A 24,842-nucleotide genomic window follows, 5' to 3' on the forward strand; every position below is an offset into this window, starting at 1 on the left:
TGCCATTAATACAGGTAATGAGTGGAGGATAGAAGTGCTTCTTAAAGAAGAAGTATCAGGTCTGTGAGAACCAGAAATCTTGCTGCTTGGTAGGTGTCCAAATATTTATTCTCCACAAGAATATACACGTAAATTGTTTAAAAATCATACAATGTGTTTTCCTGTTTTGTTTTTTGTTGTTTTTTTTAGATTATCTCATAGTTGAAGTGTACCTATGATGGAAATTACAGACCTCTCTCATATTTTTAAGTGGGTCAACTTGCACTATCGGTGGCTGTCCAAATACTTTTTTGCCTCACTGTATATGAATGCATCTTTTCATGAGAATGCATGAAAATGGAAGTGTGGCTAAGCTGTAATAGCGGCTCCAATGCCCGCAGTGCTTAGTTGTAACTCCCAGGGATACAATATACAGTAAATCTCCTATGGATGCAGTATGGCTTGCATGCTTACCATTTACATTGACTTTCATGCCCCCAGTTACGTAGTACAAATACATTGCAAGCCTCTGTATTCTGTGGTATACAGTATAAAGAAGCTACAGTGTCCTTGGTGTACGTACACACAGTATGTTTGGTATACAGCACAGATATCATGCGCTCAGTATAAAATTAATCTTCAATGTACATACTATACAGTGCAATGTCTATTCTCTGTCACATGCTCCAGCATCTGGTAAGTCTTCGTCACATGTGAACAACCTATTTTAGAGCTCTCATTCTGTGTAGTACAGATGCCATGTAACTACTGTGTATGTATACTGCTTCCCCTCCTCTTGTGCTGCTACTGGTGGAGCACAGAGCATCATTGAGCTTTTATTAAACTTTTCTCTTACGTCCTAGGGGATACTGGCAATCCATTTAGTACCATGGGGTATAGACTGGTCCACTAGGAGCCATGGGCACTTCAAGAAAATGCTAGTGTGCGCTGGCTCCTCCCTCTATGCCCCTCCTACCAGACTCCGTTTAGAAAATTTGCCCGGAGGAGCCGGTTACATGTCTGGAAGCTCCTGAAGAGTTTTCTGCATTTATTTTATCTGTTTGTTATTTTCAGGCAGGACCGGATGGCACCAGCTTACCTGCTTTGGAGAGGGGGGAGGGGGGGGGTGGCGTACATTCCCGCAGCACGCCGCCACCCCTAACAGAGCCAGAAGAAAGAAGACTGGTGAGTACTAAACCGGGGTCCCAGTTAGCGGGTCGCCAGCCATTATGGCGCCATGAGGGTACGGAGATGCACGGCTTCTAAACGGGGCGGACTGCATCTCCCGCTGTGTATGGACACAGACGCTGAACAGCGAACACAGTACCCAGACTGGCAACATAGCCATAAAAGGAGTCTGTCTCCATTTTATGCACAAGACACATACAGCCAGTATAAAAAAGTGTGAAGACCGTGCGCCATTGAAGGGGCGGGGCTTCACTATGAGCGGATCCAGCAGCTCACCAGCGCCATTTTCCCTCTGCAGCTGACACAGACGCTGACTGACAGGGATGCGCAGCTCCTCCGGAGAGACTACAGATTACCTCCGCTCTACCAGGGGGTCATAGCAGGGGGGATAGCGATTATTAGTGTACGAAGTCCCTAATCTAGGTACTTCGTCTGCGACCCGGCTAAGCTTGGCATTAACGTTAAGGGCGCCATATGCTGGTTCCATACTCCCTCTGTGTCTCCCTGGAAGGGCTCTTTGTAGGTTAATTGTGCATTTAACCTTTTCCTTCGTGTGTGTTTGTGCTGTCACTGTTACAATATGTTAGGCAAAGAGTGTGGTTCATGTTAGGCACAGTGTTCCTCTTCCCCAGGGGAAGGGGGGAGGTTCACTAGTGTGTACTCAATGTAGTGTCTCTTCCCAGGCTAGTGGGGCAGAACCAGCATGGCTGGACTCCATTAAGGGAATGATTTCCACAATCTCTACTAAGTTATCCCGGAATGAGAAAGAGACGCAATACTTAAGACAATCTATGACTGAGTTTATGAAAAGAGACTCAGTACCCAAACCAGCGTCTCGGTCCCCTGCCATTTGTCCGCAAAAACGCACTTTGGCCTATATCCTGCAGTCTGACTTGAGTGATGAGGGGTCAGACATGGAGGAGGATGAGGTGCGGGAGGGTACTCTGTCGCAGGGAATAGAGGCTCTTATAGAAGCTATCAGAGAAGTTCTGAATATCCCTGATAAGGTGACAGAGAAGAGTGAGGAATCTTATTTTAATATAAAAAAAGAAATCCTCAGCCACTTTCCCTGTGTCAAAGGAACTAAATACCCTGTTTGAAGAACCATGGGTTAATCCTGATAGGAAATTTCAAATCTCTAAACTGTTTTTATCATCCTTTCCTTTTCCTCCTGAGTATAGGGAAAAATTGGAAAATCCAGCGATAGTGGTTGCATCAGTAACCAGGCTCTCATGAAAAATTGTATTGCTTGTCCCGGGTGCAGCCTGCACCTGGGGCAACGCTCAAATCTTTGTATACAGCTGCGGGGGTGGCCCAGAGACCGACTATAGCATGTGGGTGGATTACGCAAGCCATTGCTAAATGGTCGGGTAACCTAATTGAGGGGTTAGATACCTTGCCTCAAGAGGAGATTGTTTTGCTCCTGCAACATATACAGGGCTCTGCGAACTTTATGGTGGAAGCCATAAAAGAAATAGGCTTGCTTAATGCACGCACTACAGCTATGGCAGTGTCTGCACGCCAGTGTACTGTGGATGCGGACTCCAGGAAAGGTGTGGAAGGCCTACCTTTTCACAGGCGAGGCCTTATTTGGAGATGAACTAGATAAATGAATCTCCAAAGCTACTGCAGGTAAGTCCACATACCTTCCTTCTGCAGCTCCCCCAGCTAGGAATGCCTACTCAGGACCCAATTTACAGTCCTTTCGGACTGTCAAGTTTAGGGGCAAGCCCAGAGGTTCTTCTACCATCACCAGAGGAGCTAGAGGTAAACCACACAAACCAGCAGCTGCCGGTTCACAGGAACAGGGCTCAGACTCTGCTTCCTCAAAACCTTCAGCATGACGGTGGACCGAGATGCCTGGAAGACTGGCAGGTGGGAGCTCTTCAGTCACATCTGGATAACATCGTACCAGAATACCTGGGTCATAGATCTTATTTCCCAGGGATACAGACTGGAGTTCCAAGAGCTTCAGACTGGAGTTCCAAGAGCTCCCACCTCACAGATTCTTCAAATCAGGCTTACCAGTTTCACAAGAGGCAAGTATAACTTTACAGGACGCCATTCAAAAACTGGTACAAACCCAGATCATTGTTCCAGTTCCACCTCATCTGCAAAACAAGGGATACTATTCCAACTTGTTTGTAGTACCATAACCGGACATTTCGGTGAGGCCGATTCTAAACCTCAAGTTGTTGAACCCGTATTTACAAGTGTTCAAATTCAAAATGGAGTCTCTGAGAGCGGTGATTTCAGGTCTAGAGGAAGGGGAATTCCTAGTGTCTCTGGATATCAAGGATGCGTACCTTCACATTCCGATCTGGCCGCCTTATCAGGCTTATCTACGGTTTGCACTGCAGGACTGTCACTACCAGTTCCAGGCCCTGCCGTTTGGTCTCTCCATGGCACCGAGAGTGTTCACCAAAGTGTTGGCAGAGATTCCACAAACAAGGAGTGAACATAATTCCGTACCTGGACGATCTTCTGATAAAGGCACCGTCCAGGGAACGGTTGTTGGACAGCATTGGCCTCTCAACCAGACTACTCCTGGATCACAGGTGGATTCTGATTCTACCGAAATCTAACCTGGAACCCACACAGAGGCTTCCTTTCCTGGCAATGATACTGGACACACAGTCTCAGAGTGTGTTCCTTCCCTTGGAAAAGGCTATGGTAATCCAGTCGATGGTTCGGGCTATCCTGTAGCCATCTCGGTGCATCTGTGCATCCGCCTTCTGGGGAAAATGGTGGCCTCTTACGAGGTGCTTCAGTACGGAAGGTGTCATGCAAGGCCCTTCCAGCTAGATCTATTGGACAAATGGTCCAGATCGCATCTTCACATGTACCAGAGGATCCGTCTGTCACCAAGAGCCAGGATCTCCCTTCTGTGTTGGCTACAGACTTCTCACCTAGTCGAGGGTCGGTTCGGGATTCAGAATTGGATTCTGCTAGCCACAGGACGCAAGCCTCAGAGGTTGGGGAGCAGTCACCCAGGGGGTGCAGTTTCAGGGAAGATGGTCAAGTCAGGAGGTCGTCCTTCCAGTAAACATTGTGGAACTCAGGGCTATCTACAACGCCCTTCTGCATGCCTCATCTCTACTTCGGAATCCGGCCATTCAGGTCCAGTCAGACAATGTGACGGCGGTAACGTACATCAACCGACAGGGCGGAAAGAAAAGCAGAGCAGCAATGTCAGAGGTGTCAAGAATTCTCCTCTGGGTTAAAAAACACGCCGTGGCGTTGTCGGCAGTCTACATTCCGGGAGTAGACAACTGGGAAGCAGACTTCCTCAGCAGACACGGCCTACACCCGGGGGAGTGGGGCCTTCACCCGGAGGTGTTCCGGTGGTTGACACGACGGTGGGGATATCCACAGATCGACATCATGGCTTCTCAATTCAACAAAAACCTCAAGCAGTATTGTTCCAGGTCGAGAGACCTACAGGCAGGAGCGGTAGACGCTCTGACAACTCCGTGGGTCTACCAGCTGGTGTACATGTCTCCTCCACTTCCTCTGATCCCAAGAATTATAAAAAAGAAAAAAGGTTTAAGTAATACTCATTGCTCCAGACTGGCCTCGAAGGGCCTGGTACGCGGATCTTCTCGAGATGGAAGAAATATGTCTCTTGGTGTGAGAGCAGACAATATTCTGCGTGGCATTTCATATGGGACGTTTCCTGCTCTTTCTGCAGTCGGGAGTGGATGTGGGCCTACGTCTAGGCTCCATTAAAGTCCAGATTTCGGCCTTGTCTATTTACTTTCAGAAACCATTTGCTTCTCTCCCTGAGGTCCAGACGTTCTTGAAAGGTGTTCTGCACATTTTGTGCTTCCCAAGGCACCTTGGGATCTCAATTTGGTGCTGCAGTTCCTCCAGTCGGCATGGTTTGAACCGTTACAGGAGGTAGACGTAAACTACCTTACGTGGAAGACCGTCACACTGTTGGCCTTGGCTTCAGCAAGACGTGTGTAGGAGTTGGGGGCATTGTCTTACAAGAGCACCTACTTAATGTTCCATGAGGACAGAGCTGAACTCAGGACTCTTCAGCAGTTTTTTCCTAAGGTGCTGTCCGCTTTTCACATCAACCAACCTATTGTGGTTCCGGTTGTTACGAACACCTCTGCTACTTCAAAGTCTTTGGATGTTGTGAGGGCTTTGAAGGTGTATGTAAAGAGAATGGCTCATCACAGGAAATCGGACTTGCTATTTGTTCTCTATCATCCCACTTAGATTGGGTGTACTCCTTCAAACCAGTCAATTGCACGCTGTATCAGACTCACTATCCAGCATGCTTATTCCACGGCAGGCTTGCCGGTTCCAAAATCCTATTTTTTGTCAACAGTTCCCTGAATATGAGGCAGCCAGAGCATGAATAGCTGATGGCAGAACAGGTTACTAAGATCCTGATTGTCGGCACGCAGAGATCTTTTCTTTTTGTAGTTTCTGCACAAGAGCGGGGGTCATACTTTGCACTTCCTCGCTTAGTTAGACTCCCCAGTTTTAAACACACCCTTTAAAAAGCACCTTTTTATATAAGCTTACTGTGCTGCTCATGTCAGGGCTGTTCTCTGCCTCTCCACCATGTATCCATCCTGAGTCACCCTCCAATTGTCCACCCCTGTATGTAAACTCTAACAGGCAGGGTCCACTTCCCTTTTGTTCTTCTAGAGCAATATCCGTGTCAGCAATGTTCCACTCCTTTGTTAAGGTGCATACTGTACACACTTGCCGAGAAAATGAACAACGCCGCACATTTTCACCCTTCCTGAGCGACGCCGCTCATTTTCTTGGCAAGTGTGTATGTCCCCACCGACTAGCGATGCACGGCTCTGCGGGCCATTAACGACCCTCACAGTTGGCCGTGCAGGCAGCTTAATCTGGACTGTCGTACAAGAGCTGCCTGCACAGGCCCGGCTGCTGCGTGATGTCACTGAGCGATATGAACATCTTATTGCTCAGTGAGTGTGGCCGACCGCCCCGGCCCGGGAGGGGGAAACACTAGGCAACGTCGCTCATAGAGAATGTCACCTAGTGTGTACCCTAGAGATGAGCGCCTGAAATTTTTCGGGTTTTGTGTTTTGGTTTTGGGTTCGGTTCCGCGGCCGTGTTTTGGGTTCGAACGCGTTTTGGCAAAACCTCACCGAATTTTTTTTGTCGGATTCGGGTGTGTTTTGGATTCGGGTGTTTTTTTCCAAAAACACTAAAAAACAGCTTAAATCATAGAATTTGGGGGTCATTTTGATCCCAAAGTATTATTAACCTCAAAAACCATAATTTACACTCATTTTCAGTCTATTCTGAATACCTCACACCTCACAATATTATTTTTAGTCCTAAAATTTGCACCGAGGTCGCTGTGTGAGTAAGATAAGCGACCCTAGTGGCCGACACAAACACCGGGCCCATCTAGGAGTGGCACTGCAGTGTCACGCAGGATGTCCCTTCCAAAAAACCCTCCCCAAACAGCACATGACGCAAAGAAAAAAAGAGGCGCAATGAGGTAGCTGTGTGAGTAAGATTAGCGACCCTAGTGGCCGACACAAACACCGGGCCCATCTAGGAGTGGCACTGCAGTGTCACGCAGGATGGCCCTTCCAAAAAACCCTCCCCAAACAGCACATGACGCAAAGAAAAAAAGAGGCGCAATGAGGTAGCTGTGTGAGTAAGATTAGCGACCCTAGTGGCCGACACAAACACCGGGCCCATCTAGGAGTGGCACTGCAGTGTCACGCAGGATGGCCCTTCCAAAAAACCCTCCCCAAACAGCACATGACGCAAAGAAAAAAAGAGGCGCAATGAGGTAGCTGACTGTGTGAGTAAGATTAGCGACCCTAGTGGCCGACACAAACACCGGGCCCATCTAGGAGTGGCACTGCAGTGTCACGCAGGATGTCCCTTCCAAAAAACCCTCCCCAAACAGCACATGACGCAAAGAAAAAAAGAGGCGCAATGAGGTAGCTATGTGAGTAAGATTAGCGACCCTAGTGGCCGACACAAACACCGGGCCCATCTAGGAGTGGCACTGCAGTGTCACGCAGGATGGCCCTTCCAAAAAACCCTCCCCAAACAGCACATGACGCAAAGAAAAAAAGAGGCGCAATGAGGTAGCTGTGTGAGTAAGATTAGCGACCCTAGTGGCCGACACAAACACCGGGCACATCTAGGAGTGGCACTGCAGTGTCACGCAGGATGGCCCTTCCAAAAAACCCTCCCCAAACAGCACATGACGCAAAGAAAAAAAGAGGCGCAATGAGGTAGCTGACTGTGTGAGTAAGATTAGCGACCCTAGTGGCCGACACAAACACCGGGCCCATCTAGGAGTGGCACTGCAGTGTCACGCAGGATGTCCCTTCCAAAAAACCCTCCCCAAACAGCACATGACGCAAAGAAAAAAAGAGGCGCAATGAGGTAGCTGACTGTGTGAGTAAGATTAGCGACCCTAGTGGCCGACACAAACACCGGGCCCATCTAGGAGTGGCACTGCAGTGTCACGCAGGATGTCCCTTCCAAAAAACCCTCCCCAAACAGCACATGACGCAAAGAAAAAAAGAGGCGCAATGAGGTAGCTGACTGTGTGAGTAAGATTAGCGACCCTAGTGGCCGACACAAACACCGGGCCCATCTAGGAGTGGCACTGCAGTGTCACGCAGGATGTCCCTTCCAAAAAACCCTCCCCAATCAGCACATGATGCAAAGAAAAGAAAAAAGAGGTGCAAGATGGAATTGTCCTTGGGCCCTCCCACCCACCCTTATGTTGTATAAACAAAACAGGACATGCACACTTTAACCAACCCATCATTTCAGTGACAGGGTCTGCCACACGACTGTGACTGATATGACGGGTTGGTTTGGACCCCCCCCAAAAAAGAAGCAATTAATCTCTCCTTGCACAAACTGGCTCTACAGAGGCAAGATGTCCACCTCATCTTCACCCTCCGATATATCACCGTGTACATCCCCCTCCTCACAGATTATCAATTCGTCCCCACTGGAATCCACCATCTCAGCTCCCTGTGTACTTTGTGGAGGCAATTGCTGCTGGTCAATGTCTCCGCGGAGGAATTGATTATAATTCATTTTAATGAACATCATCTTCTCCACATTTTCTGGATGTAACCTCGTACGCCGATTGCTGACAAGGTGAGCGGCGGCACTAAACACTCTTTCGGAGTACACACTTGTGGGAGGGCAACTTAGGTAGAATAAAGCCAGTTTGTGCAAGGGCCTCCAAATTGCCTCTTTTTCCTGCCAGTATAAGTACGGACTGTGTGACGTGCCTACTTGGATGCGGTCACTCATATAATCCTCCACCATTCTATCAATGTTGAGAGAATCATATGCAGTGACAGTAGACGACATGTCCGTAATCGTTGTCAGGTCCTTCAGTCCGGACCAGATGTCAGCATCAGCAGTCGCTCCAGACTGCCCTGCATCACCGCCAGCGGGTGGGCTCGGAATTCTGAGCCTTTTCCTCGCACCCCCAGTTGCGGGAGAATGTGAAGGAGGAGATGTTGACAGGTCGCGTTCCGCTTGACTTGACAATTTTGTCACCAGCAGGTCTTTCAACCCCAGCAGACCTGTGTCTGCCGGAAAGAGAGATCCAAGGTAGGCTTTAAATCTAGGATCGAGCACGGTGGCCAAAATGTAGTGCTCTGATTTCAACAGATTGACCACCCGTGAATCCTTGTTAAGCGAATTAAGGGCTGCATCCACAAGTCCCACATGCCTAGCGGAATCGCTCCCTTTTAGCTCCTTCTTCAATGCCTCCAGCTTCTTCTGCAAAAGCCTGATGAGGGGAATGACCTGACTCAGGCTGGCAGTGTCTGAACTGACTTCACGTGTGGCAAGTTCAAAGGGCATCAGAACCTTGCACAACGTTGAAATCATTCTCCACTGCACTTGAGACAGGTGCATTCCATCTCCTATATCGTGCTCAATTGTATAGGCTTGAATGGCCTTTTGCTGCTCCTCCAACCTCTGAAGCATATAGAGGGTTGAATTCCACCTCGTTACCACTTCTTGCTTCAGATGATGGCAGGGCAGGTTCAGTAGTTTTTGGTGGTGCTCCAGTCTTCTGTACGTGGTGCCTGTACGCCGAAAGTGTCCCGCAATTTTTCTGGCCACCGACAGCATCTCTTGCACGCCCCTGTCGTTTTTTTAAAAATTCTGCACCACCAAATTCAAGGTATGTGCAAAACATGGGACGTGCTGGAATTTGCCCATATTTAATGCACACACAATATTGCTGGCGTTGTCCGATGCCACAAATCCACAGGAGAGTCCAATTGGGGTAAGCCATTCCGCGATGATCTTCCTCAGTTGCCGTAAGAGGTTTTCAGCTGTGTGCGTATTCTGGAAAGCGGTGATACAAAGCGTAGCCTGCCTAGGAAAGAGTTGGCGTTTGCGAGATGCTGCTACTGGTGCCGCCGCTGCTGTTCTTGCGGCGGGAGTCCATACATCTACCCAGTGGGCTGTCACAGTCATATAGTCCTGACCCTGCCCTGCTCCACTTGTCCACATGTCCGTGGTTAAGTGGACATTGGGTACAACTGCATTTTTTAGGAGACTGGTGAGTCTTTTTCTGACGTCCGTGTACATTCTCGGTATCGCCTGCCTAGAGAAGTGGAACCTAGATGGTATTTGGTAACGGGGGCACACTGCCTCAATAAATTGTCTAGTTCCCTGTGAACTAACGGCGGATACCGGACGCACGTCTAACACCAACATAGTTGTCAAGGACTCAGTTATCCGCTTTGCAGTAGGATGACTGCTGTGATATTTCATCTTCCTCGCAAAGGACTGTTGAACAGTCAATTGCTTACTGGAAGTAGTACAAGTGGGCTTACGACTTCCCCTCTGGGATGACCATCGACTCCCAGCGGCAACAACAGCAGCGCCAGCAGCAGTAGGCGTTACACGCAAGGATGCATCGGAGGAATCCCAGGCAGGAGAGGACTCGTCAGACTTGCCAGTGACATGGCCTGCAGGACTATTGGCATTCCTGGGGAAGGAGGAAATTGACACTGAGGGAGTTGGTGGGGTGGTTTGCGTGAGCTTGGTTACAAGAGGAAGGGATTTACTGGTCAGTGGACTGCTTCCGCTGTCACCCAAAGTTTTTGAACTTGTCACTGACTTATTATGAATGCGCTGCAGGTGACGTATAAGGGAGGATGTTCCGAGGTGGTTAACGTCCTTACCCCTACTTATTACAGCTTGACAAAGGGAACACACGGCTTGACACCTGTTGTCCGCATTTCTGGTGAAATACCTCCACACCGAAGAGCTGATTTTTTTGGTATTTTCACCTGGCATGTCAACGGCCATATTCCTCCCACGGACAACAGGTGTCTCCCCGGGTGCCTGACTTAAACAAACCACCTCACCATCAGAATCCTCCTGGTCAATTTCCTCCCCAGCGCCAGCAACACCCATATCCTCCTCATCCTGGTGTACTTCAACACTGACATCTTCAATCTGACTATCAGGAACTGGACTGCGGGTGCTCCTTCCAGCACTTGCAGGGGGCGTGCAAATGGTGGAAGGCGCATGCTCTTCACGTCCAGTGTTGGGAAGGTCAGGCATCGCAACCGACACAATTGGACTCTCCTTGTGGATTTGGGATTTCAAAGAACGCACAGTTCTTTGCGGTGCTTTTGCCAGCTTGAGTCTTTTCAGTTTTCTAGCGAGAGGCTGAGTGCTTCCATCCTCATGTGAAGCTGAACCACTAGCCATGAACATAGGCCAGGGCCTCAGCCGTTCCTTGCCACTCCGTGTGGTAAATGGCATATTGGCAAGTTTACGCTTCTCCTCCGACAATTTTATTTTAGGTTTTGGAGTCCTTTTTTTACTGATATTTGGTGTTTTGGTTTTGACATGCTCTGTACTATGCCATTGGGCATCGGCCTTGGCAGACGACGTTGCTGGCATTTCATCGTCTCGGCCATGACTAGTGGCAGCAGCTTCAGCACGAGGTGGAAGTGGATCTTGATCTTTCCCTAATTTTGGAACCTCAACATTTTTGTTCTCCATATTTTAATAGGCACAACTAAAAGGCACCTCAGGTAAACAATGGAGATGGATGGATTGGATACTAGTATACAATTATGGACGGGCTGCCGAGTGCCGACACAGAGGTAGCCACAGCCGTGAACTACCGCACTGTACTGTGTCTGCTGCTAATATATAGACTGGTTGATAAAGAGATAGTATACTCGTAACTAGTATGTATGTATAAAGAAAGGAAAAAAAAACCACGGTTAGGTGGTATATACAATTATGGACGGGCTGCCGAGTGCCGACACAGAGGTAGCCACAGCCGTGAACTACCGCACTGTACTGTGTCTGCTGCTAATAATATATAGACTGGTTGATAAAGAGATAGTATACTCGTAACTAGTATGTATGTATAAAGAAAGAAAAAAAAACCACGGTTAGGTCACTGGTATATACAATTATGGACGGGCTGCCGAGTGCCGACACAGAGGTAGCCACAGCCGTGAACTACCGCACTGTACTGTGTCTGCTGCTAATATATAGACTGGTTGATAAAGAGATAGTATACTCGTAACTAGTATGTATGTATAAAGAAAGAAAAAAAAACACGGTTAGGTGGTATATACAATTATGGACGGGCTGCCGAGTGCCGACACAGAGGTAGCCACAGCCGTGAACTACCGCACTGTACTGTGTCTGCTGCTAATATATAGACTGGTTGATAAAGAGATAGTATACTCGTAACTAGTATGTATGTATAAAGAAAGAAAAAAAAACCACGGTTAGGTGGTATATACAATTATGGACGGGCTGCCGAGTGCCGACACAGAGGTAGCCACAGCCGTGAACTACCGCACTGTACTGTGTCTGCTGCTAATATATAGACTGGTTGATAAAGAGATAGTATACTCGTAACTAGTATGTATGTATAAAGAAAGAAAAAAAACCACGGTTAGGTCACTGGTATATACAATTATGGACGGGCTGCCGAGTGCCGACACAGAGGTAGCCACAGCCGTGAACTACCGCACTGTACTGTGTCTGCTGCTAATATATAGACTGGTTGATAAAGAGATAGTATACTCGTAACTAGTATGTATGTATAAAGAAAGAAAAAAAAACCACGGTTAGGTGGTATATACAATTATGGACGGGCTGCCGAGTGCCGACACAGAGGTAGCCACAGCCGTGAACTACCGCACTGTACTGTGTCTGCTGCTAATATATAGACTGGTTGATAAAGAGATAGTATACTCGTAACTAGTATGTATGTATAAAGAAAGAAAAAAAAACCACGGTTAGGTGGTATATACAATTATGGACGGGCTGCCGAGTGCCGACACAGAGGTAGCCACAGCCGTGAACTACCGCACTGTACTGTGTCTGCTGCTAATATATAGACTGGTTGATAAAGAGATAGTATACTCGTAACTAGTATGTATGTATAAAGAAAGAAAAAAAAACCACGGTTAGGTGGTATATACAATTATGGACGGGCTGCCGAGTGCCGACACAGAGGTAGCCACAGCCGTGAACTACCGCACTGTACTGTGTCTGCTGCTAATAATATATAGACTGGTTGATAAAGAGATAGTATACTCGTAACTAGTATGTATGTATAAAGAAAGAAAAAAAAACCACGGTTAGGTCACTGGTATATACAATTATGGACGGGCTGCCGAGTGCCGACACAGAGGTAGCCACAGCCGTGAACTACCGCACTGTACTGTGTCTGCTGCTAATATATAGACTGGTTGATAAAGAGATAGTATACTCGTAACTAGTATGTATGTATAAAGAAAGAAAAAAAAACCACGGTTAGGTGGTATATACAATTATGGACGGGCTGCCGAGTGCCGACACAGAGGTAGCCACAGCCGTGAACTACCGCACTGTACTGTGTCTGCTGCTAATAATATATAGACTGGTTGATAAAGAGATAGTATACTCGTAACGAGTATGTATGTATAAAGAAAGAAAAAAAAACCACGGTTAGGTCACTGGTATATACAATTATGGACGGGCTGCCGAGTGCCGACACAGAGGTAGCCACAGCCGTGAACTACCGCACTGTACTGTGTCTGCTGCTAATATAGACTGGTTGATAAAGAGATAGTATACTACTAATATTATATACTGGTGGTCAGGTCACTGGTCACTAGTCACACTGGCAGTGGCACTCCTGCAGCAAAAGTGTGCACTGTTTAATTTTAATATAATATTATGTACTCCTGGCTCCTGCTATAACCTATAACTGGCACTGCAGTAGTGCTCCCCAGTCTCCCCCACAATTATAAGCTGTGTGAGCTGAGCAGTCAGACAGATATATAATATATATAGATGATGCAGCACACTGGCCTGAGCCTGAGCAGTGCACACAGATATGGTATGTGACTGAGTCACTGTGTGCTGTGTATCGCTTTTTTCAGGCAGAGAACGGATTATAAATAAAAGTGGTGGTCACTGGTCACTATCAGCAAAACTCTGCACTGTACACTACTGAGTACTCCTAATGCTCCCCAAAATTAGTAAATCAAGTGTCTCTCTAATCTATTCTAATTCTAAACGGAGAGGACGCCAGCCACGTCCTCTCCCTATCAATCTCAATGCACGTGTGAAAATGGCGGCGACGCGCGGCTCCTTATATAGAATCCGAGTCTCGCGATAGAATCCGAGCCTCGCGAGAATCCGACAGCGTCATGATGACGTTCGGGCGCGCTCGGGTTAACCGAGCAAGGCGGGAAGATCCGAGTCGCTCGGACCCGTGAAAAAAAACATGAAGTTCGTGCGGGTTCGGATTCAGAGAAACCGAACCCGCTCATCTCTAGTACCCATCTTTACTTCTGCACTTATTTATTTATTACCAGCTATTTATTTAGTGCACTCATATTCTGTAGCGCTTTACAGAGAATATTTGGCCACTCACATAAGTCCTTTACCCAGTGGAGCTTACAATCTATATTCTCTACCACATGTACTGTACACGCACATACACTTCAGCTACTGTGACTGTTCGTCCATACATTGGGTACACAGAGATGGGAGTACTGAACACTTGTCTTGTGTTACAGTTGTCTCTCCATGCCTAATTGCATAGCTTTATGTGTTTTCTTGTGTGGATTTCGCTTTCTTTAACCCTTGTTCAGCATTCGTCTGTATTGCCTCATTCCCCGATACTTCCTAGGAGTCCTGTGTAAGAGGCAGGATGTACTCAGTCAGCCCCTGCTCCTTCCATTCCTGGCAGATTTACTTTGGAACACTTGTGATAAGATATGAATCTTATGGACTGGAAGATGCAGTGTAGTGGAGGCTTCTTATTGCACATACTTCTACCATGTCTGCATTGGTACTTGTGTATAATGACTAGTTGTGTGCATAAAGGAATATGTTAGGCCTCACCCTATCTCTATTCTCTGGCTGAGGTTTCTTCATATTAAAGTATTGATGAGATAGCTTTGCACTGCAGCTAATTCTAGCCATGACTGCCCACGACTGGTGAGGTAGTACTGGTGGTATACTCTTAGGGGTAGATTTCTTCTATCTAAATTGATGTTGTGTTCCAGGGGCTAAAACATACATTTACCAACATTTAAAAATGAACATAAAAATAGTCTGTTGGTAAAAGTGTCATTTAGCCCCAGAAACACATCCGTTTAGATTTATTTATTTTCTTTGACTAAAATCTGAAAAATCAACTTTTAAAAACTATAGCCCTTAGAGTTCAGCACCATTTTCAGTAACGATGGGGGTTTGCCTCTTGGCAGTTTTCCTTTGCAATACATTTGCTGTCTCAACTGGTGTATGGGTGTTTTAGGTTTGTTTGTTTTTCAAAAAATCCTTCCACCTACACACACACACACACACACACACACACACACACACACATCAAGGGCGATATCCTATTCATAGCGATTCTTTATCTCTGCTTATAGGATCAGCGGGGTTATCCTGTCATCCCCAATGCCAGTACTTATCAGGTGCCCGAAGCATAATCTCCGATAAGCAGCCGCCAGAGCTGTGATAAAACATGGAATTGGATACTTATCCCCGATCGTAGCTCCAATTTGGGCCGATAGAAACGGCCTCTACTTGGATACCGCGATAATGACAATTGGTAACTAATCGTGATATCTGGTGGATTTTAACGGCTGAAATGGCATCGGGGCTAATATTATACTGCCCTATAAGTTGATAATGAGACTTGTGAATTTTTATCCCTGTGTGGCATGCAAGTGGACTAATTAGCCTTTGTTGTTTGAGTGGATGATAATTGTGACACACATACACATATAGGGGGAGATTCAAATGTTTGAAAAGTCAGTTGGCAGTCTGTTTTTTCCTATCTAATAGACAGGAAAAACCAGACACCCAACCGACTTTTCAAACATTTGAATTCCACCCAGTATGTGTGTTGCTGGTCTCACTCTTTATTATATATAAATTATAAGTTTATAACCGTTTGTTGAACAGTTACCTGCTTGATGATTTTATTTTATCTGCTTCCTCCAACTTTTCTAGCTGCTGCTGCTTCATGCCAGTGTTGCAATTAAAAAGTATTAAAGACCGTTAACGCTTGAAAAACATGTAGGGCAATTTTCTGGTGTAAAATATATTGCAGATCCAATGCAAAGAGATACCTCATTTAAATTTGATATGTCCAGCTACTCCCACCCTCCTCTATCCGTTGCTCCCCCCCCTCGCTTGGACTGCCACTCTGTCCCGTCCTGTAATGCTCCATACAGTACTAACCCCTTCCCAGTACCACAGTACATTGTCCTCTGGCTAGGCATTGTCCCACCTCTTTCATTGGCGGCATGTCAGAGACTGGACAGAGCTTAGAGAATAATTATTTAGATATAAGATTTTTTTATTTTAAAGGCCTAAGTCGTGCAATAGGATATGGCGGTTCAATGGTAGAAAACACAGCATTAGTAACAGGTACTTGTGCACATTGCGTGCGTCATTAATTATGTGTATTTACTTTTCAGGTCAGTTCTGTGGTACAATTACAAGTAAGAAGAAGAAAAAGATGATGTATCTCACCACGAAAAATGCTGGTACTGTTTTAAATATTGTATTAGCAGATTTAATTGTAATGTCACTGTAACCTTGAGCATGAATTCAGTGCAAAATTATCTCATGTACTGCTTGCCCACGTCTGACTTGCTGCTGCTCCGTTTCTCCCAACTCTCCCGATTCATGGACTGCAATAGGATCAGAATTCTGTCCCAATGCGTTTGTTTTTAGTTTGATTGGGGCAGAACAGAGCTCTTTCATGTGTCTTGATTTTGCATGTGAAAATGTTGAAGACCCCACATAGCTGGACAGGCCCGTGTGGTTAGTGAAAGTTTGCAGATACCCGCTGTTTCAGTAATTTGAGGATCAGAAGTGACCAGTTATATTTGTTAGTACTCTTGTGACCTGAGCTTTTTCCTCTTATGCTACAACTTACTTTTCACGTGACTGGGTTCCAGGGCATACTCAGGGTCCAGGGAATGCCAGCAGTGTCCTCTGGATGTATACTGAAGGGTTGGGTATGGGATCCTGGCAGTGATAATGCCAGTTGTCAAAATAGAGATGGGCCCATGGGGCATGCGTTTGTCTGAGTAATAAGATGCTCTGGAGGCCTATTGCTATCATTAATATCATTAATGTCATTAATAAGTGGCACCACCACCAGGTGCAGAGCGTCACTTCAATCCATACTATGTGCCGGCCTACACCCAATATAAATAGCATTACAACTGCTTTACTCATTAAAATCAAAGACTATTTCTAAAGGTGCCCATACACTAGTGCTTTTTTTCCCGATTTCATCCGATTCCGATGTTTCGGACCGGGAAAATAGCATGTGCTTTTCCTCCGATCCGATCTGATGCACAGTCCCATGAGCAACGAATTGGAGCCCCTAGATCGGAAGTACTGCACTATAAATATCTCTGATCCCGCAGGCATGACTGGGATCGCATAAGATATATTGTATGCAAAAGGACCGCATACAATGTATCGTATGCCATCCTGCCGCCCAGGAAGCTGCCGGGCAGTTCAAGGGAAATCTTATGTGACTTCTCCCTCGGAAAAGTCACATACAGTAAGTGATTGGGCACCATTAGTCATCAGTGAACTCCCTCTGTGACCTTGAGTAAGTCACTCTTCTTGACCTGTCCAAACATCAACATTTTCACACAAGGAGGTTTGGAATTACTAAATAAAATGTAGCCATTCACATATTTATTGGAGTTAAAACAAGCCAAAGCACATTTCCTAGCAATGGCTGCGTCTCTTTTTCTGAAAAGGAATATAAATATTTATTTGCTATTTTCTTCTCTCTGTTTTACAATACAGTTTAAAGTGTACAAGTATTTTGCTACAGTTTTCTCTTACAATGTAAAACTCCTGTACTGTCAACATTATTATTCTTTTTATTATTATTAACCTTTCTCTGACGTCCTAGTGGATGCTGGGAACTCCGTAAGGACCATGGGGAATAGCGGGCTCCGAAGGAGGCTGGGCACTCTAGAAAGATCTTAGACTACCTGGTGTGCACTGGCTCCTCCCACTATGACCCTCCTCCAAGCCTCAGTTAGATTTCGTGCCCGGCCGAGGTTGGATGCACACTAGGGGCTCTCCTGAGCTCTTAGAAAGTTATAGTCTTAGAATTTGTTATTTTCAGTGAGACCTGCTGGCAACAGGCTCACTGCAGCGAGGGACTAAGGGGAGAAGAAGCGAACTCGCCTGCTTGCAGCCGGATTGGGCTTCTTAGGCTACTGGACACCATTAGCTCCGGAGGGATCGACCGCAGGCACAGCCTTGATGTTCGGTCCCGGAGCCGCGCCGCCGTCCCCCTTACAGAGCCAGAAGCAAGAAGAAAGGTCCGGAAAATCGGCGGCATGAAGACATCCTGTCTTCACCAAGGTAGCGCACAGCACTGCAGCTGTGCGCCATTGCTCCTCATACACACTTCACACTCCGGTCACTGAGGGTGCAGGGCGCTGGGGGGGGGCGCCCTGAGGCAGCAATAAAAACACCTTGGCTGGCTAAAATACCTCAATATATAGCCCCTGGGGCTATATATGAGGTAAATACCCCTGCCAGAATCCCATAAAAAGCGGGAAAATACGCAGCGAAAAAGGGGCGGAGCCTATCTCCTCAGCACACTGGCGCCATTTTTCCCTCACAGCTCGGCTGGAAGGAAGCTCCCTGGCTCTTCCCTGCAATTCTACAGTACAGTAAGAGGGAAAAGAGAGGGGGGGCATTAAAATTGGCACTGTATACAGTATATTATATTGAAAAGCAGCTATTAGGGACATAACTCAGTTAGTCCCTGTATATATATATAGCGCTCTGGTGTGTGCTGGCATACTCTTACTCTGTCCCCCCAAAGGGCTTTTGTGGGTCCTGTCCTCTGTTTGAGCATTCCCTGTGTGTGTGGAGTGTGTCGGTACGGCTGTGTCGACATGTTTGAGGAGGATTATGATGTGGAGGGGGAGCAGATGCCTTTAGCAGGGATGTCACCCCCTGGGGGTTAGACACCTGAGTGGATGGTATTATGGCAGGAAATGAGTGCACGTATAGACTCCTTACATAAAAAATTTGACGACATGCCGACTGTGGGACAGCCGAGTCTTCAGCTCGTGCCTGTCCAGGTGTCTCAAAAGTCATCAGGGGCTCTGAAACGCCCGCTATCTCAGGTGGCACAAGAAGATGTCGACACGGATACTGACACCAGTGTCGACGACGATGAGTCAAATTTAATGCCCGTTAAGGCCATTCACTGCATGATTGAGGCAATGAAAGAGGTGTTAAATATTTCTGATTTACATCCAGGTACCACAAAAAAGGGTATTATGTTTGGGGAGAAAAAACTACCTGTAGTTTTTCCCCTGTCAGATGAATTAAATGAAGTGTGTGAAGAAGCGTGGGCTTCCCCTGATAAGAAATTGGTAATTCCTAAGAAGCTACTAATGGCGTTCCCTTTCCCGCCAGAGGATAGGTTACGTTGGGAAACACCCCCGAGGGTGGATAAAGCGCTCACACGTTTGTCTAAAAAGGTGGCACTACCGTCCCAGGATACGGCCGCCCTTAAGGAACCTGCTGATAGAAAGCAGGAGGCGATCCTGAAGTCTGTATATACACACTCAGGCATTATACTCAGACCAGCTATTGCGTCAGCATGGATGTGCAGTGCTGCCGCTGCGTGGTCAGATAAACTGTCAGAAAATATTGACACGTTAGACAGAGACACGATCCTGCTAACAATTGACCATATCAAAGACTCAGTCTTTTACATGAGAGATGCACAGAGGGAAATCTGCCGGCTGGCATCTAAAGTAAGTGCATTATCCATCTCTGCTAGGAGATGCTTATGGACTCGCCAGTGGACTGGAGATGCAGATTCCAAAAGGCACATGGAAGTTTTGCCTTATAAGGGGGAGGAATTATTTGGGGATGGTCTCTCCGACCTAGTTTCCACAGCAACGTCTGGGAAGTCAGCATTTTTACCCCATGTCCCCTCACAGCCTAAGAAGGCGCCATTTTATCAGGTTCAGTCCTTTCGGTCCCAGAAAAACAAGCGGGGAAAAGGAGGGTCTTTTCTGTCAAGAGGCAGAGGCAGGAGAAAAAGGCTGCAGCAAACAGCAGGTTCCCAGGAACAAAAGTCCTCCCCCGCTTCCTCTTCCAAGTCCGCCGCATGACGGTGGGGCTTCACAGGCGGAGCCAGGTACGGTGGGGCCCGCCTCAGGAATTTCAGCGATCAGTGGGCTCGCTCACAGGTGGATCCTTCAAATAGTATCTCAGGGATACCGGCTGGAATTCGAGGTGACTCCACCCCGCCGTTTCCTAAAATCCGCCTTGCCGATTGCTCCCTCAGACAGGGAGGCGGTGCTAGCAGCGATTCACAAGCTGTATTCCCAGCAAGTGATAATCAAGGTACCCCTACTTCAACAAGGCCGGGGTTACTATTCCACACTTTTTGTGGTGCCGAAACCGGACGGTTCGGTGAGACCCATTTTAAATTTGAAATCCTTGAACACATACATAAAAAAATTCAAGTTCAAGATGGAATCGCATCAAGGATGCTTACCTGCATGTCCCCATTTACAATTCTCACCAGGAGTACCTCAGATTTGTGGTACAGGATTGCCATTACCAATTCCAGACGCTGCCGTTTGGACTCTCCACGGCACCGAGGGTATTTACCAAGGTTATGGCGGAAATGATGATACTCCTTCGAAAAAAGGGAGTTTTAATTATCCCATACTTGGACGATCTCCTAATAAAGGCACGATCCAAGGAACAGTTGTTAGTGGGAGTAGCACTATCTCAGGAAGTGCTGAGCCAGCACGGTTGGATTCTGAATATCCCAAAGTCACAGCTGGTCCCCACGACACGTCTAATGTTCCTGGGAATGATTCTGGACACGGCCCAGAAAAAAGTGTTTCTCCCGGAGGAGAAAGCCAGGGAGTTGTCTTCTCTAGTCAGAGACCTAAAACCAAAACAGGTATCTGTGCATCACTGCACGCGGGTCCTGGGAAAGATGGTAGCTTCTTACGAAGCAATTCCATTCGGCAGGTTCCATGCCAGAATTTTTCAGTGGGACCTGTTGGACAAGTGGTCCGGATCGCATCTTCAGATGCATCGTTTAATAACCCTGTCTCCACGAACCAGGGTGTCTCTTCTGTGGTGGCTGCACAGTGCTCATCTTCTGGAGGGCCGCAGATTCGGCATACAGGACTGGGTCCTGGTGACCACGGATGCCAGCCTACGAGGCTGGGGGGCAGTCACAAAGGGAAGAAATTTCCAAGGACTATGGTCAAGTCAGGAGACTGCCCTTCACATAAATATTCTGGAACTAAGGGCCATTTACAATGCCCTAAGTCAAGCAAAATCCCTGCTCCTACACCAGCCGGTGCTGATCCAGTCAGACAACATCACGGCAGTCGCCCATGTGAATCGACAGGGCGGCACAAGAAGCAGGACAGCGATGGCAGAAGCCACAAAAATTCTCCGATGGGCGGAGAATCATGTACTAGCACTGTCAGCAGTGTTCATCCCGGGAGTGGACAACTGGGAAGCAGACTTTCTCAGCAGGCACGACCTCCACCCGGGAGAGTGGGGACTTCATCCAGAAGTCTTCCAAATGATTGTAAATCAATGGGGTCGTCCACAGGTGGACATGATGGCGTCCCGCCTAAACAAAAAACTAGAGAAGTATTGCGCCAGGTCAAGAGACCCTCAGGCGATAGCTGTGGACGCTCTAGTGACACCGTGGGTGTACCGGTCAGTTTATGTGTTCCCTCCTCTACCTCTCATACCAAAGGTATTGAGAATAATAAGAAAGCGAGGAGTAAACACAATTCTCGTGGTTCCGGATTGGCCGAGAAGAGCGTGGTACCCGGAACTTCAAGAGATGATCTCAGAGGACCCGTGGTCTCTGCCGCTCAGACAGGACCTGCTGCAGCAGGGCCCCTGTCTGTTCCAAGACTTACCGTGGCTGCGTTTGACGGCATGGCGGTTGAACGCCCGATCTTGAAGGAAAAGGGCATTCCGGAGGAAGTCATTCCTACGCTTATTAAAGCCAGGAAAGATGTTACGGCAAAGCATTATCACCGCATATGGCGGAAATATGTTGCATGGTGCGAGGCCAAAAAGGCCCCAACAGAGGAATTTCAACTAGGTCGATTTCTGCATTTCCTGCAAGCAGGAGTGAATATGGGCCTAAAACTGGGCTCCATTAAGGTACAGATCTCGGCTCTGTCAATTTTCTTTCAAAAAGAACTAGCTTCAGTACCTGAAGTTCAGACATTTGTGAAAGGAGTGCTGCATATTCAGCCCCCATTTGTGCCTCCTGTGGCACCTTGGGATCTCAACGTGATGTTGAGTTTCTTAAAATCACATTGGTTTGAGCCACTAAAAACCGTGGATCTGAAATATCTCACGTGGAAAGTGGTCATGTTATTGGCCTTGGCTTCAGCCAGGCGAGTGTCAGAGTTGGCGGCTTTATCATGTAAAAGCCCTTATCTGATTTTCCATATGGATAGGGCAGAATTGAGGACTCGTCCCCAGTTTCTCCCTAAGGTGGTGTCAGCGTTTCACCTGAACCAGCCTATTGTGGTGCCTGCGGCTACTAAGGATTTGGAGGACTCCAAGTTGCTAGACGTTGTCAGGGCCCTGAAAATATATGTTTCCAGGACGGCTGGAGTCAGAAAATCTGACTCGCTGTTTATCCTATATGCACCCAACAAGCTTGGTGCTCCTGCTTCTAAGCAGACTATTGCTCGTTGGATTTGTAGTACAATTCAGCTTGCACATACTGTGGCAGGCCTGCCACAGCCAAAATCTGTCAATGCCCATTCCACAAGGAAGGTGGGCTCATCTTGGGCGGCTGCCCGAGGGGTCTCGGCTTTACAACTTTGCCGAGCTGCTACTTGGTCAGGGGCAAACACCTTTGCAAAATTCTATAAATTTGATACCCTGGCTGAGGAGGACCTGGAGTTCTCTCATTCGGTGCTGCAGAGTCATCCGCACTCTCCCGCCCGTTTGGGAGCTTTGGTATAATCCCCATGGTCCTTACGAAGTTCCCAGCATCCACTAGGACGTCAGAGAAAATAAGAATTTACTCACCGGTAATTCTATTTCTCGTAGTCCGTAGTGGATGCTGGGCGCCCATCCCAAGTGCGGTTTATCTGCAATACTTGTACATAGTTATTGTTAACTAAATCGGGTTATTGTTGAGCCATCTGTTGAGAGGCTCTATTGTTTCATACTGTTAACTGTGTTTCATATCACGAGTTGTACGGTGTGATTGGTGTGGCTGGTATGAGTCTTACCCGGGATTCAAAATCCTTCCTTATTGTGTACGCTCGTCCGGGCACAGTACCTAACTGAGGCTTGGAGGAGGGTCATAGTGGGAGGAGCCAGTGCACACCAGGTAGTCTAAGATCTTTCTAGAGTGCCCAGCCTCCTTCGGAGCCCGCTATTCCCCATGGTCCTTACGGAGTTTCCAGCATCCACTACGGACTACGAGAAATAGAATTACCGGTGAGTGAATTCTTATTTTTATACACCCATCAGCTATAACATTTAAACCACTGACAGGTGAAGTGAATAACATTGCTTATCTTGTTACAATGGCACCTGTCATGGGTTGGGATATATTAGACAGCAAGTGAACACACAGTTCCTGAAGGTGATGTGGTGGAAGCAGGAAAAAAGTGCAAGTGTAAGAATCTGAGTGACTGAGAGCCACATTGTAATGGCTAGATGACTGGTTCAGAGCATCTCCAAAAAAGCAGGTCTTGTGGGGTGTGCCGAGTATTCAGTGGCTAGTGCCTACCAAAACTGGTCTAGGGAAGGACAAACAGTGAACCGGCAATAAGGTCTTGGGAGCCCATGGCTCACTGATGCACGTTGAGAGCAAAGGCTAGCTCATCTGGTCTGATCCCACAAAAGAGCTCCTGTACAATAGCCAATGTCACAGAACGTTAATGCTACCTATGACAGAAAGGGGTTAGAACACACAACACATCTCTGCATGCTGCAGACCAGTCGGCCCAGGGTGACCCCTGTCCACTGCCATAAGCGCCTACAATGGGTATGTGAGCATCAGAACTTGACCATAGCGCAGTGGAAGACGGTCGTCTGGTGAATCACGTTTCCTTCTACATCATGTGAACGTCTGGGTGCGTGTGCACTATGGGAACAGCGCAAGCTGACAGAGGTAGTGTGATGCTCTGGGAAACCTTTGGTCCTGCCTTTCATGTTAAGGTGGGTACACACTAGAAAGATATATCTGCAGATCAATTGATCTGCAGATATATCTATGGACGGATCGGGCAGTGTGCTGTGCATACACACTGCCCGATCCGTCGGGGACTGACGTCATGAACTGGGCGGGCGTGTACACACACCCGCCCAGTTCAGGTGTCAATCACCGCCGGCCGCCGCAGCATGTGTACGGACGGTCGGCCGACCGCTGTACACACACAGCAACGCGCCAATATATCGGTAGATGTATTGGCCGTCGATTGTGCTGCGGGGCCGACTCGATACATCTGTGAACGACGGAGTTCACAGACGTATCGGCCGTACACACTAGCCGACGGACCCGCGATATATCGGCCGTTCAAGAGAACGGCCAATATATCGGCCAGTGTGTACGGGCCTTTACTGTTTTTACACGTACCACCTACCTAAACATTGTTGCAGACCAAGAACACTCTTTCTGCTACGGGGTACACTGGGCTCCACAAGGATTGGACAATGGGGTGTAGAGTAGGATCTTGATCCGAGGCACCAACAGCCTCAAAGCTTTGACTGTTCCCAGATTGCACAGCGCCGCCTCCTATATCACCCCGCCTCCCAGCACAGGAGCTCAGTTTTGTAAGTTGGTGCTGCAGTAAGCAGGCACTTAACAGAGGGGCTGCTCCAAGCAGCCCTAAGAAAAGCTTTTTATGGGGTAAAAAGTGAAGACTTCAAGGGCAGCAGCGGTGGTAAATGTCTGGTGACATTCACTGCTGCAGCTCCAGCTCTCCCCAGCGGCGCTGTACACTCCCGAGCCCTGGTTGCCGGGTACCTACAGCGGTCGCTCCGGTTTTCTTCACGTTAGACGCACACGGCTGGGGCTCTCCAGGATCGCGTGGCCGCACTTCGGGAGGTGGTAAGTGGGTCCCGCTTGCGGGACCCGG

The 24,842-nt window shown here is 47.6% G+C and overlaps 1 protein-coding gene across 6 annotated transcripts in view; it reads left to right on the forward strand.

Moving 5' to 3' along the window:
* The window catches only part of PALS2 (protein associated with LIN7 2, MAGUK p55 family member), a 315,351-nt gene that overhangs the window by 237,472 nt on the left and 53,037 nt on the right, over positions 1-24,842 (forward strand). For all 6 annotated transcript variants that reach the window (XM_063921695.1, XM_063921694.1, XM_063921698.1 and 3 more), the window contains one exon: positions 16,146-16,214. In XM_063921695.1, the coding sequence (XP_063777765.1) occupies positions 16,146-16,214 (69 nt within the window). The remainder of the gene's footprint in view (positions 1-16,145; positions 16,215-24,842) is intronic.

The sequence above is a fragment of the Pseudophryne corroboree genome, chromosome 5 (genome assembly GCF_028390025.1).
Source record: "Pseudophryne corroboree isolate aPseCor3 chromosome 5, aPseCor3.hap2, whole genome shotgun sequence".
Classification (NCBI taxonomy): Eukaryota; Metazoa; Chordata; class Amphibia; order Anura; family Myobatrachidae; genus Pseudophryne; species Pseudophryne corroboree.